General features: G+C 39.2%; 1 protein-coding gene across 2 annotated transcripts in view; it reads right to left on the minus strand.

Moving 5' to 3' along the window:
* grnb (granulin b) overlaps positions 1 to 15700 on the minus strand; it is a 28286-nt gene extending 12586 nt beyond the window's left edge. Inside the window, exons 1-9 of one of the 2 annotated variants that reach the window (XM_075457567.1) lie at positions 15554 to 15700; positions 15085 to 15171; positions 13564 to 13704; positions 11871 to 12011; positions 6992 to 7105; positions 5667 to 5808; positions 4409 to 4518; positions 2254 to 2383; positions 2014 to 2105 (exon numbers count right to left, since the gene is read on the minus strand). In XM_075457567.1, coding sequence (XP_075313682.1) covers positions 2014 to 2105; positions 2254 to 2383; positions 4409 to 4518; positions 5667 to 5808; positions 6992 to 7105; positions 11871 to 12011; positions 13564 to 13704; positions 15085 to 15087 — 873 coding nt within the window. In that variant the 5' untranslated portion in view covers positions 15088 to 15171; positions 15554 to 15700. Of the gene's footprint in view, positions 1 to 2013; positions 2106 to 2253; positions 2384 to 4408; positions 4519 to 5666; positions 5809 to 6991; positions 7106 to 11870; positions 12012 to 13563; positions 13705 to 15084; positions 15172 to 15288; positions 15369 to 15553 lie in introns of those variants that run through there. The other variant, XM_075457568.1, reaches the window with a different exon arrangement.
* Positions 15701 to 18595: the final 2895 nt, after the last annotated feature.

Genomic DNA, 18595 nt, shown 5'->3' on the forward strand with positions numbered 1-18595 from the left:
GAGTCACATTCTCCTGCTTTTTTAATGTTTTAGTATCCCAAGTCGGGTTCCTAAACGCCCCCCCAATGCGCTGCACCAGTTAAATCCTAAACATTGTTGGGTGTTGTCATAGATCCCAGTTGAAAAAGCATTTGGAAATTGGAAAGAGCGTCCACAAACGCAGCCTTAAAATGCCGTTTGGGCCCTGAACCGATGATATGAAGACATTGGTATGCTGAGAAAAACGAGTCAAACACTGATCTGTGTAGATCCTATGTGTCAAACTCAAGGCCCGGGGGCCAAATGTGGCCCGCCACGTCATTTTATGTGGCCCGCGAGAACTTAAAAGATCTGATCGTCTAAAAATAAATAAGTTAAATACGTGCAGTGACCAAAAACTACATTTCCCACAATGCATGCCGCCACTAGACTGCAATGTTTCCAAATCGATGCGATTTTCCCAACAAGTGGAATTGAGAAATACAAATAATGATGAAAACACAGATTTCTTTACGTCTTTTATGATGCGTAACCGTGGCAACGAGAAATTTGTTAATCTGCTTGGAGCAGATCTCAACTGAGCTTTCACAAAGCCCGAGTAACGCCTGGAATAAGACACCAAACCAAGAGTTGAAGAGGAGACGTCTGGGATGCAGAGCGGGAACAAAAATGGAGAGAAAGGAGGAGGAAGTTTAAACTTTTTCTTCCCTTGATCATCATGGGAAGAGTGAGATCACTGGCAGATAAAATGGACGAGTTTGGGGCCCCTCAGATTTAAGACTGTAGGGGCAGACAGAAACTGCAGACAGAGGGGTAACAGTAAAGGAGGAGGATCACAGAGCTGGTTAGCAACAGATGCTGTAATCCTGGACATATCACTGAGAAGGAGCATCTCTGCACCCCAGATGTTGAGCTGTTGGCTGAGAGTTTCTGTCCATGTGATCTACTGAGAAAGTTCACCTGTGTGACATCATCAGCTGAGATGTTGCCTTTCCCGAATCGACTACTTCAGCTCCCTTCTTTTATACATCTCACTCATAAATTCCTCCATAAACTTCAAGTAGTTCAGAAATCTGGAGCTCATAAAAACACCAAAACCCTCCGTCCATTCACCACATCACCCCTGTGAGCGTCTTTATTAATCAGATCGTTTATACTAGTCATCGCTTAGCATAAAAAGGTTCTTTAAAAATAGAGAACATCCAGCAGATATTCCCAGAGTCCATGAGGATTTTACTTGATTAACAATTTAAGACTCAGGCTGTGTTCGAAACCGCATACTGATCGATCAGACAATATGCAGAGCATTTACCCACAATGCATTTCGCTCCTGCCCGAGCCGAAATCAGCCGGCCTGAAGCTGATTTCCCTTAAGCTCTGTAAACTTTAGCAACATTTGAAACATTTTCAGGTGAGAAAGTAGTCGTTTAAATCCCCAACGTGTTGAAAACCTGACAAAATACCGGCTATTTACAATTTTGTTCCCACGAATTCGGCGCTACTAAAGCTAGCCGTAGCGAGCAACGCACTTCCTGTTATTTTCACAAAATAAAATACCCGTTGCCTTTTATCATAGGGAAAGCCATTACGATACAATTGGTGCTTTTGTTTTGAAAACAGGAAGTGAACCTACCCTCGTTGTAGCTAGCTTGAAACTGACGTTTTGACAGGAAATGACGATCGGCGACGTCACGTTACGTTGCATCTTGGGTAGTTTGAGTATGAGGAGTAACCTCATGATGCATACCCAACATTTCGGAGAATCTAGTATGCATCCGGGAACTTCTCGCTTACTCAAACTCGCATACTAACTCAAAAAGTTAGTATGAGTAGTAGGAGAAGTATGCGGTTTCGAACACAGCCTCAAAGATATTCAGTTTAGACTCATTAAAGACAAAGTTCCCTCCGTGGTTGTGAGCCGATGTTAAACTGACCACATATCTAAAGTCTAAGTGAGTTATAAAAACAGTCCAAATACAGAAACATGCTGTAAACGTGGGTAAATCTGGAAGTTTTATCCTTTAGGGTACTTACGTGGGGCAGAGGACAGCAGCCGTACGTTTCGTTGGTCATCTGGCAGCAGGTGGTCAGATCGGGACAGTCCGACTCCTTATCGGGACACACAACTGTGGAAAACACAGGGTCCAATGATTCAAAACATCCATTTACTTACATCTGTATTGCTTTAATTCTCCCAGCATGACGTAAACACATTAACCAAAATACATCAGAGCAAGAATCTGCCCTTTCCCCCCCCCAGTGGGGGCAGCTTACCGTCATTGGGTTTAGCAGAGACCTTCTTCATTAGTGGCATGTGAGTCTCACCAGACTTGCAGCTGCCATGCTCCAGGTCACATATTGTGTTGCTAGGGCAACAATGGAGATGATCGCTGCAGCACGTGGCCTGCACATGATTCAGATATCAAAACATGTCGATGTGAAAACTACATATGAAACAAAAACAAAGCCGTTTCTCATCATTACTCTTTATTTCAGTCAAACAACAAGCAGGTTACAGCGTCACATCCAACACGATCAGGCTAAACTACCTCCAGGAAGGCTCTGTGAGCCACTGTGGAAGTGATTTAATAATACATCTTATTAATGGCTACTTCTTTAATCTTGTTATTCAGGTCACACTGACTGATTCCAGCTCAAATCCTGCCTTCAAGTTACAGTTGAAAGATTGCATTCGCAATTATAGTAATGAATGGATGACCCGAATGAGCCGCTTTATTGTGCCCCGTGTCGGTAATGAAGAAGGAAAACTATGAAAAGACTTTTTAAGCAACACTACAGCCTTATAGTGTATGAACCTTTCAGGTTATGATAGAAATATCACCATTTTTCTGTTTCTGGGAGCATATATTAAGGGTTCAAAGTCACCAGCAAGTGTAGATTAGTTTGAAAGTTCCTCATTTCCAAAGTACGTCGCTCCTTAAGTTGGCCCCGCCTCCTCTGCTAAGCCCCGCCCACTCACATCCACCCTGCTGGACGGATGAAGCCAGCTTCTGGTGGAAATGTTCTGCACTGAGGAGCATGCATCTTCCATCCAGCAGCAGCCTCAGAGGATATCAGAGCCCAATGAATAAACTCCATCTGAGGCTAATGTTCCAGCAGAGTTAGCTAAAGGCTGTGGATGTGCAGCAGCCACTTTTCATCCCACTGTTTTAACAACTCGGTCCAGTTCAACGCTGGCCTGAAGAAGCTGAGCCACAAAGAGGGATCAGTTCCAACTCTCAGAGCCTGAACTTCAGAGCAGGGAAATGGAAGCTTCTGAGAAATAACTCCTCCTGGTTTATTTATTGCTGTTATTTTCTCCTTTAGCAGCAGCTAATGCTAACAGCTTAGCTCCTCCTGGTTTATTTAGAGTTATTTTCTCCTTTAGCAGCAGCTAATGCTAACAGCTTAGCTAATGAAGGTGATGTACACCAGCTTCTAAGGAGTTATTGCTGTTATTTTCTTCTTTAGCAGCAGCTAATGCTAACAGCTTAGCTCCTCATGGTTTATTTATCGAGTTATTTTCTCCTTTAGCAGCAGCTAACACTAACAGCTTAGCTCCTCCTGGTTTATTTATCGAGTTATTTTCTCCTTTAGCTGCAGCTAACGCTAACAGCTTAGCTTATGAAGGTGACGTACACCAGCTTCTAAGGAGTTATTGCTGCTCCTTTCTGAAAGATGAACATTATTGTTCCCACATTACTTTGTTAGCTGAAGCTTTCTAGCTGAACGGTTCCGTTCTGTAACTCACCAACCTGCAGCTGTGTGGATAAGGTGTGTTTCCAACACAACACCGGTCCTCTCCTCACTCTCGGTGTGCTAACGCTACATTATCAGCATGTTTCTGATAAAAATATAGGTGTTTAATGAGGTTAATATATCCAAAATGTTTAAATGTAGTAATTAACGGTACACATGCATTACTACGAGTTACGCTGTGTACATCTCCATCACTGTTGATGAGATAGCATTGTTTGCTAGCATCTTCTGCTAGCTTACAGAGAAGGTTGCTTACATCACTAGAAGCTCTCAGGAGAGGATTTTTAATCGGGGCCACTGTGCTTAAACCAACAGGTTTTTTGACCAAAGCTCGTCTCTTACATCTCAATGTAAGAGACGGCATAATGTGTCACCTTTAAGTTGACAGTGTTTGTCTTTGCTTTTCCCCCCCCGTCTTATTTTCTTCCTTTGTGGCCCCAAAAAGGAGGAGACAACAGCAAAATTCTTACCTCGAGCCACCAAAAATAACCTCAGAAACCAACATCAAAGCCATTTTTCATGAACAGTAATAATGTGTTTTGGTTTCAGTGGCTTTGAACACTGAAATGCTCACGTTGGACTCACAAAACGATGAAAACCTTGATGTCTGAGATCCAAAGTGGACACGAATCAGGTCCCTGATTTAAGGCGATTTATCAGTCGCACCCACCTCTGCGTACGGACAGCAGCCGTAGTCTCCGGCGGGTAAAAGGCAGCACGTATAACCATCCGGGCAGCTGCTTTTTTCACCAGGACACGTCACAGAACCGGCAGCAGAAGCTACAAAAGCATCAAGAACAGAGAAAGAAAATCATGATTTTCCACCAACTTTCATCCGGACATAAATATGCAGGAAAGAGTACCAAAAAAGAATCTACTCAAGGAAAAAGTAGCTCATTTAAAATGTACTCCGAGTAAAAGTTACTTAGTTACTTCTTTAGTTCTTTAAAAGCAGGAAGGCCTTCACAAATGAAGTTAATCAGAACCTTTTTCAACTTTTGCTTGCGGCACACGTTTGGTTTGGTTCCACCCACTGACAGGAAGTTAGATATTTTTGCTTGCTTGGGGTTTTTTCTGGTTCCAGGGTCAGTGTAGACCATACTCTTTGGTTTTATTTTAAAGAGACCCAATAATAGAACAATACTAGAAGATTTTTTATTTGCCAAAACTTTATAGAATAGAAAAATACTTTATTCATCCCCCAATGGGGGAAATTCACATTAGTCGAGTAGCTCAAATTTTTTTTTTTTAAATATTTACAATGATTGTATTAACAACAACAATAATACCAATTCTATTAAAAAAAAACTACTACTACTAACTAATAATAATGATAAATTACTAAATAAACAAATAAATTAAAAAAAATCAAATCAATCAATTTGAGAAGAACATGTCAGCAGTCACTGTTATAAAGCCTTAAAATAGCTTTTTGGTGCATTTTTCAATGTGTTATAATACACTCATAAGCTATATTAGCATAAATGTGTGTGAAATTAAGGAATGAGTCAAATTTTATTGCTTAAACTTAAGCTTACTAGCTTACTACCAAGTTAGCTAACGTTAACTAGCACTATAAAACTGGCTGCTAACACTGACGTTAACATACCATGATTGAGTAAAGTTATAAATTGAATTGATCAATGATTAATTGCATGTAACGTTATTTAGCTTCATGTGAGGTTATCTGACCTGTACATGCTCGCACAGGTTGGAAGCAGAGCTATTTAAAATGTAGTGAAGTAAAATACTTCCAACAATATTTACTTAAGTAAAAGTAAAATTACTGATTTTAAAAATTACTCAAAAAAGTAAAAGTACACAAAAAAAAACAAAAACAAAAAAAAAATACTCAATTACAGTAACGAGAGTAAATGTAATTTGTTACTTTCCACCCCTGTAAATATGCATTTTGAGGAGTTTCCAACCTGGTTTGCTCTCGATCCTTTTAGCGGGCAGCTTCTGCAGCATGGGGGAGGACTCCAGTGAAGAAGACACACACTTTGAGTGGGTAATGTCGCACGTTGTTCCCTCAGGGCAGCAGTGACGCTTATCCTCACAACACACCGCCTGCAGAGAGAAGAAAATCCCTTCTGACAGTCAGTGACTACGCTCAGTCAAGGACACGGGATGCAAAGGAAAACTACTCGAGGGCTAACGGAGGATACAAATGTATAGACGGTTTAATAAAAATGAATAAAAGCCTCTCAGACGACTCGTGGTTGCTTTCTGCTCTGGTTTACCCTCCTGAATCTCCATGTTTCTATGTCAGAGCTTATTCTGAGCACAAAGTACAATCTGATTTGAGTGGAATTAGCAGGAGCTGGAGGAATATTTGATCCCATATCTGCCCTCATGTCTCCAACTGGGACTTCAGATGAGACCAGATATCAGAAACTGGAGATTCTGCGGTTCGTGTTCGAGTGATTTTAATTGTAAATGTACTTTATTTATACAGCCCTTTACAGACGATCCTTCCGGTGTACCAAAGTGCTTTACAGCAGGTAATAAATAAAGAGAAGAAGAAGTAAAAACAAATAAAAACAATAAAAGAACAGTGAAAGCAATAAAATACAACAAAATCGATTAAGATAATAGTGTCATCATACTACTGGGTATTAAAAGCCATCCTAAATTAGTAGGTTTTTAGCCTAGAAAAGGCTCAGTCACCCCAAAAATCAAAGTCTTATCAAGTATATTTGTCTCATTTCTAGTCAAAATATCTCATTACACTTAATATAAGACACAACTGCCTAACAAGTACCATTTCAGCCAGATATAGGGACTTGTTTGAAGACAATACATCTGGAATATCTTGTTAAATGTAAAAGTCTTGAAAACAAATTGTTTTGAGTCACACATCATATGAAACAAGCTTTTTTTGACATTTGAAGAAGTTTTTAAACTAATTTCAAGATCACTTTTATCTCAAAAGTCCCAAATATCACATCTTATTTCAAGAAATCTTGACAAGCAGATTTTCACTAGTTCCATTGGCAGATTGTTTTGCTTATTTCAAGCAAAAACGTCTTTTATTTGTTGTTTTACTTGTTTTTGGAGTTTCCAGCAGAAACTGATCTGTTGACCTCAGAGCTCTACCAGGACTGTTAAAAGCTCAGATAAATACGACGGGGCGAGGCCGTTAAAAGCTTTAAAAGCAAACATTAAAAGTTTAAAATCAGTTCTATAAAGGACAGGAAGCCAATGGAGGGAGTTATTTTGTATTTTAGATGAAACAGATGAAGTTTGTCACCTTGGGTAGAGGACAGCAGCCCCAGGAGCCGTCAGGAAGCTGGCAGCATGTGGTGTCATCCGGACACTCGGACTCCTGGTCCGGACAAATCACGGCTTTTACTTTCCCCTCGAGCTGCAGCCGCCACACATCACAGCCGGCGAATACCAAAGACACGAGCGCACACACACACACACACACACACACACACACACACACACACACAAAACAAGGCGTGGAGAAGATTAGAGAAGAGCAATAAGAGTTTAACCTTCTCATCTCATCACTGTGAATCAAATCATTTGTGGAGATGCTTTCGTTCAGGCGTGTAATTCACTAAGATGTGAGTCACGTGATAAGGCCGCGTGGTAAACCACATCATCTACATGACCGTCCCCACAGAGGCACCGATGTTCGGCCAGCACTGGTCTGATCAGTAACTTTACAGATTCACCTAAAAGCTGCCGACTCAAAGAGTCAAATCGGTCAAACACAGCCGAGGAAACGGCTGCTGACCATCTGCAAATCATAAATCTTTTACTGTTAGCAGCACAACCTTGGAAATGAGATGCCGCCGCAGCTTTAAAGGGACAGTTCGCCTCTTGACATGAAGCTGTCAACATCATTTATGAACATCTTCTTACCCCCTGCTGCGTCCTGTGAGCAGAGTTCCAGCCTCGCTTTGGTGTTGATGAAGGTAGTCCGGCTAGTTGGCTAGGGTCCTGAAAATAAAGCGTTTTGCTTCTCAAAACAATATGCGTTCAACAGAGTAATACATTTGCATCACAAAATCGTTCTCCAGGAAAAACGCTTTATTTTTGTGGCCCCAGCCAACTAGCCGGACTACCTTCATCAACACCAAAACGAGGCTGGAACTCTGCTCACAGGACGCAGCAGGGGGTAAGAAGATGTTCAGAAATGATGTTGCTGATATGGGATGTCATACAGCTTCATGTCAATAACATCACAGCTAACAATAAGTTAATATCAAAGCTAAACATTCAAAGCTAACAATAAGCTAACAACAAGCTAGCAATAAGCTAACAACAAGCTAACATCAAAGCTAACAATAAGCAAACATCAAAGCTAACAATAAGCAAACATCAAAGCTAACAATAAGCAAACATCAAAGCTAACAATAACCAAACATCAAAGCTAACATCAAAGCTAACAATAAGCAAACATCAAAGCTAACAATAACCAAACATCAAAGCTAACATCAAAGCTAACAATAAGCAAACATCAAAGCTAACAATAAGCAAACATCAAAGCTAACAATAAGCAAACATCAAAGTTAACAACAAGCTAACAACAAGCTAACATCAAGCCAAAATCAAAGCTAACATCGAGCGAACAACAAGCTAACATCAAAGCTAACAATAAGAAAACATCAAAGCTAACAATAAGCAAACATCAAAGCTAACAATAACCAAACATCAAAGCTAACAATAACCAAACATCAAAGCTAACATCAAAGCTAGCAATAAGCAAACATCAAATCTAACAATAACCAAACATCAAAGCTAACATCAAAGCTAACAATAAGCAAACATCAAAGCTAACAATAAGCAAACATAAAAGTTAACAACAAGCTAACATCAAAGCTAACAATAAGCAAACATCAAAGCTAAGAAGACCAGACGCGCCGCCGTGTTCTGGACCATCTGCAGAGGTTTCACAGCACAGAAGATAGAAGACAATCTGAATATGAAGAAGACTAATAATAATCCTAATAATGAGAATTAGTTGTTCTGATTAGTTTTATCAATGACCGTGTTTAACCGTCGGTTATCTCTCAGAGAACAGAACGGCGTTCAGCCTCTGGATAAATCTTTATTATCAGTACATGTCAGGACAATCTGCCCACTCGCTCTTGAAAAAGTGCAGATAGGAACCACTGAGATCGTCTTCAGCCCACTCAGAACATCAAACATGAAGTTTACCGACATCCCTCCATTAGTTTTTGACAGTTTTATTGTGGATGTGTTGAATTTCAGGGCTTGAAGGATGAAGGGAAATCTGTGAGGCCGAGCCGACTCGGAAAGTTTCAGATGAATCCGGCAGCTTTTTTTTTAATGAAATGACACCCAAACTTTTCTTTGTTCTGCTTCATAGATGCTGATAAAAATGTTTCCTCCTCCTTCATATCAACGCTTTCAGCGTCAAGACAACCAGACATTACAGCCGTTTCAGGCGAGACACGGCAGGAAAAAAAAACAGGGATTTTTCATGCAGTGGTCCGTCTACTTCCTTCGACATGTGTTCTTTCAAAATGTTTATCTCCGAAAACGCCCCATAACAACTTTCAAAGAAAAGACGCAAAAAAAGAAATTCTGTTAAATTAGCTGGAAGCAGTAGCCTGATAAACCAGCCTAAATGGATTGGATGTCTAATTTAGTCTGGCACCGATCAATGGATACAACGGAACATTGTTGATGAGCACAACCCGTTGTCTTTCAAACCGCGTCTGTGCCTATAGGCCAACGCTCTGACCAATCAGCGCAACTGACTGTGACGTAGTAAGCGCGACAGAAAGCTTTGGTGGGAGGGGACTCTTCCAAAACTGATGCCAAGCACAGATTCTATAATAGGACAGATACGCCACTCACGGTGCATTTCCGGTTTCCAACGAGGCGATTTTGGTTGCAGTTCCACCCTCTTTCCACGTGGGGCGCCCAATTTTGGAGACCAGAATGAATGGAGTCCTATGGAGCTATACGCCCTTTCGTGCCCTTATCTCAAGATATAATTTTTTCTCTAGTAATTCGAATGTTGTTTTCGAAAGAGGGTGTTTAGAAAATACCCATGGCTGAGTTTTAGATTTTTAGAGCCACTCATTTGCTTAAAAAAAGGATTTGAAGTGTATATGACGTCATACATAGCTGGTCGACCAGCTGTCATTAGCACAATGCTAGCGCGTTGTGGACAACAAGAAGCCAACCAGTAAGAAATCAAAGCGATATATGTACTCGTTCAGTAGATTTTTTACTTGAAACCCATGTTGAGCTCTCAGAAACTACATTCAAATCTGAGCGCTCTTGAGGAGACTTAGGTGACACTGACCATTTGTAGCATCTAGCTCCATTGGGCCCCATTCATTCTGGTCTCCACCGACGCTCCCAGTGGAATTCTGGTGGAACTGCAGCCAAAAAGCCGGTACAATGGGGCTTAATACAGAGTGGCAAGGCTGTTCGTTATAATGGCTGTGTGCCAAGGCTGAATCAAACGAGCACTGTTCCATTGCCGCCGCCATCTTTCTTGTTGTGCTTTCGCTTGTCTATGTTCGCTTCCACTGCCCAACGTCGCACTGCTCTGTCGTCACTCCCTCAAAACCCCGCACCAGAACCCTCTGGCCCGCCCGCGTTGATTCAAAACACATCTCTGCGTTGTGATTGGTTTAGTTGCCATCTGCCAGATTCAGGGCAGTATTTTCAAAATGACAAGTGGATCGAGGCCAGACCCAACCGCAGGCAAAACATTTTGCCGTCCAGCAGTTGGCGCTGGTTTTCCAGGCTATGGAAGCAGCACATCTGACCGTAAACTGTCGTTATGAAACCGACTTTTAATGACAGTTTACCGACCATCTTATACATGCATCATTGAGCTTGTATTCTATATCAATAATATTCTATTATTCTATATTATCATGACTAAGGGCCTGAGTATGTATTCTGTTTTTGAGCAATTGTTTCTAATACAAATGTATTCAATTCCCCTATTTAAATCTTTAAATGGCATTTTCTCAAAATCTGTTTTTTGTATTTTTCCAGTATAAATATCTCAGCCTATGGAGCACCTACTAACACCAAACTTCCCAGTTATACACTTAGCACTATTCTGAAGATATTTACAGAAGGATTTGTTAATAAATCATTCCTGATCTGATTTATGTAACAATATAGTAAAAAAAAAAAAAAAGGCGAAAAATCTATGTTTTTTAGGCTATGGATAGTATATTTTGATAGGTAATGAAAGCAGACATCCTGAAATCCCAAAATTTATTTTGCACCTGGCTTTATCATATGTTCAGATCTATCTACCGGAAATATATGCAAATTTGCACATATTTAATGAGAACATGCCTAATTTAACATACAAATTTCAAAAACTTGCAATACATTTTTTTCATACTTGTGTAAGTAAATCAACTGAGGAAGTTTCATTGTGATATCTATTATTTTAAAATGTTACCCTATTCACCTGTAGTGTTTTACCTAAGAAATATTATGATTTCCTAGGTAATCAAAGCAGAGTTCCTGAAATCCTTCTGTAATTTTTTTTTTCATTTTGTGTGTAAACAAAATAAAAATATGTTCAGATATATCTACTGGAAATATATGCAAATTTGTGCATATTTAATGAGATGCCTAATTTGCATAATTAAACATACAAATTTCAAAAACTTGTAATACATTTTTTTTTCTTCTTCAATACTTGTGTAAGTAATTAACTGAGGAAGTTTCATGGTGATATCTATTATTTTAGAGGCTCCAAATTGTGTCATAGGTCGTATGAAACAAAAGCAGCTGCAACTTAAGTAGTGCTCATCGATATGTTAACGATAGGAAGTGCAACCACTTTTTTTTTTCTATTGTGGAGCTCATGAGTGTCAGTTAGTTTTTGTTCATACTTTGGTTTTAAAAGGGCTTGACAAGGAAGTCTGCATGCTTGTTCTATTGGATAAACTTTACAGAAAAGGAAGGATGAACAATCTAAGGGAGAAACGTGGCTCAAAAGTGCTGCGTGACCCACTTTCTCCAGACAATAACATTTGCATGTCTAAAGGTTGAGGTCAAGAGAACAATCGGCGCCTGTCGGAGCCCAACGCTCGATTTCAGTTGAAAAAAAAAATAAAGCAAAAAGACACGAGAGGTAAAACGACACCCTGCGTTTGTGTTACCTGAGACTCAAGCGGCGCCTGATTGGGTGGGAGTCGCCTCATCCAGGGCAGGGAAGCGGTTTTATTTACACATCTCTGATGGACCAGATCGCACACCGTCCCCTCATAGCAGCAGTGGAGGTGGTCCGAACAGCACTCAGCCTACACACGGAAGCAAGAGGTGAACCCAAAACCCAATCAATGCACTCAGTTTTTACCAACTTTAGGATGGAAGCAGCGGCGTCAATTCAGCCAAAGCTAAGGTACGGCGAGGTCACTATAGTCACATGACTACAGTATCAATCAATAAATATACAGCAAATAATCACCACAAAAGTCTGCTATGTAGCTTATCTGTGTGCAAATGCAGTCTCACTCACACCCCGCTTACATAACAATGGACTCGTCTCTGTCTCCCTGTTAGCATTAGCATTAGCCTCGTTAACAGCCTGAATCCCGCCTTCACTACCTGCTCCTCCTTCCTCCGCCGCTGGGGCAACATTGGACCCATCATCACCTGCCCTTCTTTTGGTGATAAATAAATCTAGTTTCCTGTTTCCTTTTCATATTTTACATTAATTAGCAAACAACAAATCCCGCTAATAACATCATCTCGTGGGAGGGGCGGGGGGCTGGGAGATACCACATTTCAAAAGGGGATACAAAGTGTTGGGGAAGATGATGCTTAGATAAATTGATTGTGTTGTTCAGAATTTCAATTGTAGTTCATTTATATGTATTAAATAATAGAATAATCAATACAAATTGACACAGAGTAATTCCATAAATTAATTAAAAAAGAAAAACGAACATTTCCATTTTCCCCTGGAGCCAAGGTGTGGCAGCTGCCGTACCCGATTGACGCCCATGGATGGAAGGCAAAACTTGTGTTGTAACGGCAGCAATTAAATCAATAAATCTGTCCAATAACTCCCAACATTTCCGGCATAGTCTATAAAAATCCCTGTAGTTTCACACAAATCAAATAAAAGAGAAAATTGTTTGTTTCATGGATGGCTGTGACTCAGGAGTCGTTGTCCCACATGTCAATAATCAAATCAAGTGCTTTGAATAAGCCGATCCGGAACATTTACGGTCAGCTCCGATGCACAGAAGCTCTTCAACTTAGTGTTGAATGTGTCATTTGCTGCATTGTTGACTACTTCCCAGAAGCACTTAAAACATTATTTGCTTCCCTTCACAGTTTTAAGTGAGTTAGATACAACTGTGGTCACAATTTATGGGTAAAAACGCACTAAATGTGATGAGGTTTTCCTGAAAATTAGCCACAAAAATGAGGAAGTGAGCATGAAATACATGTTTTTACATGTAAAATCCACCTGAAAACAGTTACAGGCCCTTCATTGGTCTTTTACCTCATTGGGTATCAAATACCCAATATATCAGCCTTCATAATCCCATAATAAAACTCTCACATGAGTCAGTCTGCAGATAGGAGAGCATCTCAGATTTCTGTCCTTATAGGGAATATTTATGGAAAAACACACGTTAGAGAGGCCACCTCTGATTGGTCGGCTCCAGTGGTCTGATTAGGACCTTCCTATCATTCCGTATGACGACCAACTACAAAACTACTTCGTCAAACATCAGATCCGATCTCCTCGGGCCTTTAAAAATCTAGATATTTTCTTCTACCTGAACGTCGAGCCCGCTTCCAGCCCCGTTTCTAAGCGATTAAAAGTCAGAAGCTTACGTGCGGCAGCGGGCAGCATCCGTATCCTCCCTGGCCGTTTTCGCAGCAGGTGTTCCTGTCTTCGCACATGCCTCCATCAGGGCAGACCAGCGCCGTGCTCAGGCCCAGCAGAACCAGACACACGACCCCCATCTGCAGAGTCTGAACACAGGGAGCAGGAAACAGGGCCGTCACACGCTTCGGTCGCATCGTCTCAGCTCCGCTGCAAACAGCCAAGTGTGTGGAGCGGCTCTGCAAGCATTCCAACTGATAAACTGGATTTCCTCACCGAACAAACTCAGATGTTTGCTGTAAAGTCATGCCCCCTTTAATGAATGTCATTCCTTTAGCACGGCATGTCCTAAGTAGCAGCGCTAAAACACTTAAAGTTAACATGTTTTACTTCAGCTCATTGTTCTGTTCCAAACACAAGAGTATCTTAAATATCCATTAATTACTTCAACTGTACATAAAACCAATATATTCACACTGTAATTATGTAAATATTATCCACTCTTCTGCTGTTATAAAGAAAAATACCCTGTTTCATTAGTTTATTCTTCATTTACTCAGTTTATTCTTTATTTATTTAGTTTTTTTTTAACTCTGTTTATTCTTCATGTACTCAGTTTATTTATACTCAATTTATTCTTTTATTTAGTTTTTTTTAACTCTGTTTATTCTTCATTTACTTTATTCTTTATTTACTCAGTTTATTATCATTTATTTTTACTCAGTTTATTCTTTATTTAGTTTTTTTTTAAACTCTGTTTATTCTTCATTTACTTTATTCTTTATTTACTCAGTTTATTATTTATTTATTTTTACTCAGTTTATTCTTTATCTAAGTAGTTTATTACTTGCACATATGTACCATCTTGTATATGAACAGAGAACTAAACTAACTGGAGTCAAATTCCTCCTATGTGTGCACATACGTGGCCGTAAAGCCGATTCTGATTTGCTTAAAATGGTTTAAAAAACTAAAATGGGTTTAAATTTCTATTCCAACAATATTCTCTGATAGTAGCTTGAAGTTCTGTTTTTTGTTTTTTGTAAATCTTCAGTTCCTCTGACCTGCTGTGAGGAGAGAGGAAGCAAGGCAGATAATTAAAAAAAAAAATACAAAAACTTTAGTGTTAGAATATAAAAATATTTATATATACTTAAAAATATATATGCTTTCAGTGCTGTTACTATAATGAGTCTGAGAATACAACTTTAAAATGTACAAAAATATATTTTTATGAGTAATATTGCACAATTATTTAATAAGAACAATGGCAATACAGTAATGCAACTGTGAATATATCTGAAATAGATTAAAACGTATATTAATCCATTTATTTTCACCAGGAAGGTCAAAGCTGCACCGGTTTTGTTTGCTACCAGGATTAAACTGAATCTCAGCTGAGAAAAACGCCAATTAAAGCTTTAGAGATGCCGCTGACCCTTTTAATGTGTGAAAATTAAAGATTGCAGACTAAATATCGCATAAGCTTTAAAAGTATTGAAATTCGGCTGGATGTGGGTTTACTTTACCATTGTTAGCGGATAGCTTGAGGCTTAAAAATAAAACGTTTAGCTGTTGTCACCAGAGAGCTCCGTGCTGCATACTCCTCTAACAGCCTGAAAAATATACACACAAAAAAAGAAAAAACGAAATTAGTTAATACAGTTCTGCTGGATTGTACAATATCATCGGAAAAATGACAAGCATAGTAATAACTTAAAAGAAGACGGTACCTGAAACGAGGAATATAGCAAACGTTAGCTTCTATAATCCAAATAAACTGATCAATTAGCAGGCTAGGTGGCCAACACTGGAGCTAGCTGCTTTAGCAGGCTAGGCGGCTAACACTGGAGCTAGCTGCTTTAGCAGGCTAGGTGGCCAACACTGGAGCTAGCTGCTTTAGCAGGCTAGGCGGCTAACACTGGAGCTAGCTGCTGCTTTTTGAATGACTTAACGGATCTTGTTTTTCCGCGAGCCAAACGGAAGTCGTATTCTTACCTCGCAGGTCTGATCAGACACGTCCAAAAGATAACAAATGTGTCGTCTTTAATGCATCTTTAGAAACACTCTTGGAACACAAAGCAAACTGTGTTTAAAGCTATTTTTTTCCACTAACAACTCATTAATCACATGACACGCTAGCATGTGACTGCAGTTTGGTGTCCTTTTAAAGAGGCAGCCAACAGGCCAACAATCAGCCACTGATATTCATATTTAGTTTATTTCCATATCTGCCTCTGTTTTTGCTTCAGCACAATACAGAAGCAAGTTATATGTTTTTAAACCACAATTTCACAGTTAAAGGAAATGGACAACACATTTAGTTGTTCTCAAATGTGTTGTGTCATCTTTTAAATCAGTCCTCATTTCTTTATATTTTGCTTCCAAACAGCCAGACTTTTTTGTAATCCTTTAAAGTGGTCTTCCATAGTTCTCCAGACTTTCTGAAGGTCTTTTCTTTGGACATTTGGGCTGCTTTTTCACTCATTTTCAGGTCAATGTGGCCTTCTGTTGTTGCTTGTTGGGCTTCATTTCGCCACGATAAGCTTCCAGTATTTGTCAGGAGAATTTTGTTTGGATTGTTTCAAGAACAAATGAGATGTGCATCTGTGTAAATGAAGTATATTTGTCTGATCCTGTGTTGATAAGATTATTTAAATTTTATCCATTTAAGGTGCATTCAAAACATATATTAAAAGTGCGATTATTTAAGCGATTAATCGCAAGTTAATTATGGACAATAGTGCGATTAATCGTGAGTTAATTATGGACAATAGTGCGATTAATCGTGAGTTAATTATGGACAATAGTGCGATTAACTGTGAGTTAATTATGGACAATAGTGCGATTAACTGTGAGTTAATTATGGACAATAGTGCGATTAATCGTGAGTTAATCATGGACAATAGTGCGGTTAATCGTGAGTTAATTATTGACAATAGTGCGATTAATCGTGAGTTAATTATGGACAATGGTGCGATTAATCGTGAGTCAATTATGGACAATAGTGCGATTAATCGTGAGTTAATTATGGACGATCATGCGATTAACCGTGAGTTAATTATGGACAATAGTGTGATTAATCGTGAGTTAATTATGGACAATGGTGCGATTAACCGTGAGTTAATTATGGACAATAGTGCGATTAACCGTGAGTTAATTATGGACAATAGTGCGATTAATCGTGAGTTCATTATGGACAATAGTGCGATTAGTCGTGAGTTAATTATGGACAATGGTGCGATTAACCGTAAGTTAATTATGGACGATCATGTGATTAATCGTGAGTTAATTATGGACAACAGTGCGATTAATCGTGAGTTAATTATGGACAACAGTGCGATTAATCGTGAGTTCATTATGGACAACAGTGTGATTAATCACAATTAAATGATTTATTTATGTTTCTTGTTTAGTTTTGTGTTATTTTCTTGGTCTTGATCTTAGTTCAGTTTAGTCTTTAGTTTCCCCGTTTGTTGCTCAGCTCCACGCTCACCTGTTAATTGTCAATAAGTCATTTTTTTATTAGCTCCCCACAGTATTTATTCTCTTTGTTTATCTCAGTCTTTTTTTTTAGCAGATCCTCGGTTCCTTTCATCATTCTTCATCTCTTTATTTCTGTTCTTCGCTTGGCTGGTTTGTTCTCATGTTTAGTCTTTTTTTTTCCAGGTTTAGTTTATGGTTTCCTGGCTCAGCCGTAAAGTTTGGTTTCTATCAAATAAAAACTTCAGTTTAAATCCTCCGTTTGCCTCCAGACTGCTTTTTTTCTGCAAACTTCACAACCTTCCACCACCTGTAACCATAACACTAACCCTTAACGGACCTTTTAAAGCCCACAAGCTTCAAGCGATTAAACAAAGAATTATTCAGTGACATTAATTCACTTTGATAATCATTACAAAAGTGGCAAAAAGGCCTCGGAAATATCATACATACCCACAGCGTAAAGTCCAGAGGTGGGTAGTAACGAGTTACATTTACATGAGTAAGTTTTTGAAATAACTATACTTCTAGGAGCAGTTTTAAATCTCTATACTTTTTACTTTTACTTGAGTAGATGTGTGCAGCAGAAGCTGTCCTCTTACTCCGCTACATTAGGCTACAATGAGCTGGTTACTTTTCTTCTTACCTCTTTGGTATTCTACGCCTCATTATTTTTATCCCCCCGCGTACGCCTCATTTTAATGTTTTATTCTGACAGAGAGAGAGACTTCCGCCAAAGGCTCTACCACCTGACTTTGTTTCACCAATCAGACGCAGCCGTGCAGTCTGGTCACGTGACCGTACTCGATCTCAGCGGCGGGACGGTTTAGCTTTAGCATTAGCAGTCGTAGCAAACAAACACAGAAACAGATGAAAAATGTCAGAATCAACGGTGGGAAATGAAGACGCAGACGAGGCCTCATACTGAAAGCATGTTTACCTTACAAAGAGTGAGAAACAGCAGCTACATTATGTGTCTTCTGTGTCAACCAAAACAAACGCACATTTCAGCAGAAACTCAACATCTAACTTGAGGAAACATGTAGTGGTAAGTTTCCTAAACTCGTTTTTCCCCCCATGGATAGGTGAATGTTTGTTTTTTAGGTTACATATGGGTTACATATGTTTTAAACATTTCCTAAGTCTCTTTTATTTTTTATTGAAATACTTGAATTTACCTGGATTATTTTAATTTAAGCTATTTTGTAATAAATTAATTCATTTTAATTTATTTTATCAATTGGATGAACTCTAATTTGCCTAAAGATGATTATTTAGTATTTTTGTCTGTCTGATTGAATGCTTGTGTTAACAAATAAATCAGACGTTACTCAACAGTTACTCAGTACTTGAGTAGTTTTTTCACCAAGCACTTTTTTACTCTTACTCAAGTAATTATTTGGATGACTACTTTTTACTTTTACTTGAGTCATATTATTCTGAAGTAACAGTACTTTTACTTGAGTACAATTTTTGGCTACTCCACCCACCTCTGGTAAAGTCTCAGCACGTTGAAATGAACATTTAGCTGCAGCTTTGAATCGTTGACTGAGTCGT

Source organism: Odontesthes bonariensis, chromosome 23 (assembly GCF_027942865.1).
Source record: "Odontesthes bonariensis isolate fOdoBon6 chromosome 23, fOdoBon6.hap1, whole genome shotgun sequence".
Taxonomy (NCBI): Eukaryota; Metazoa; Chordata; class Actinopteri; order Atheriniformes; family Atherinopsidae; genus Odontesthes; species Odontesthes bonariensis.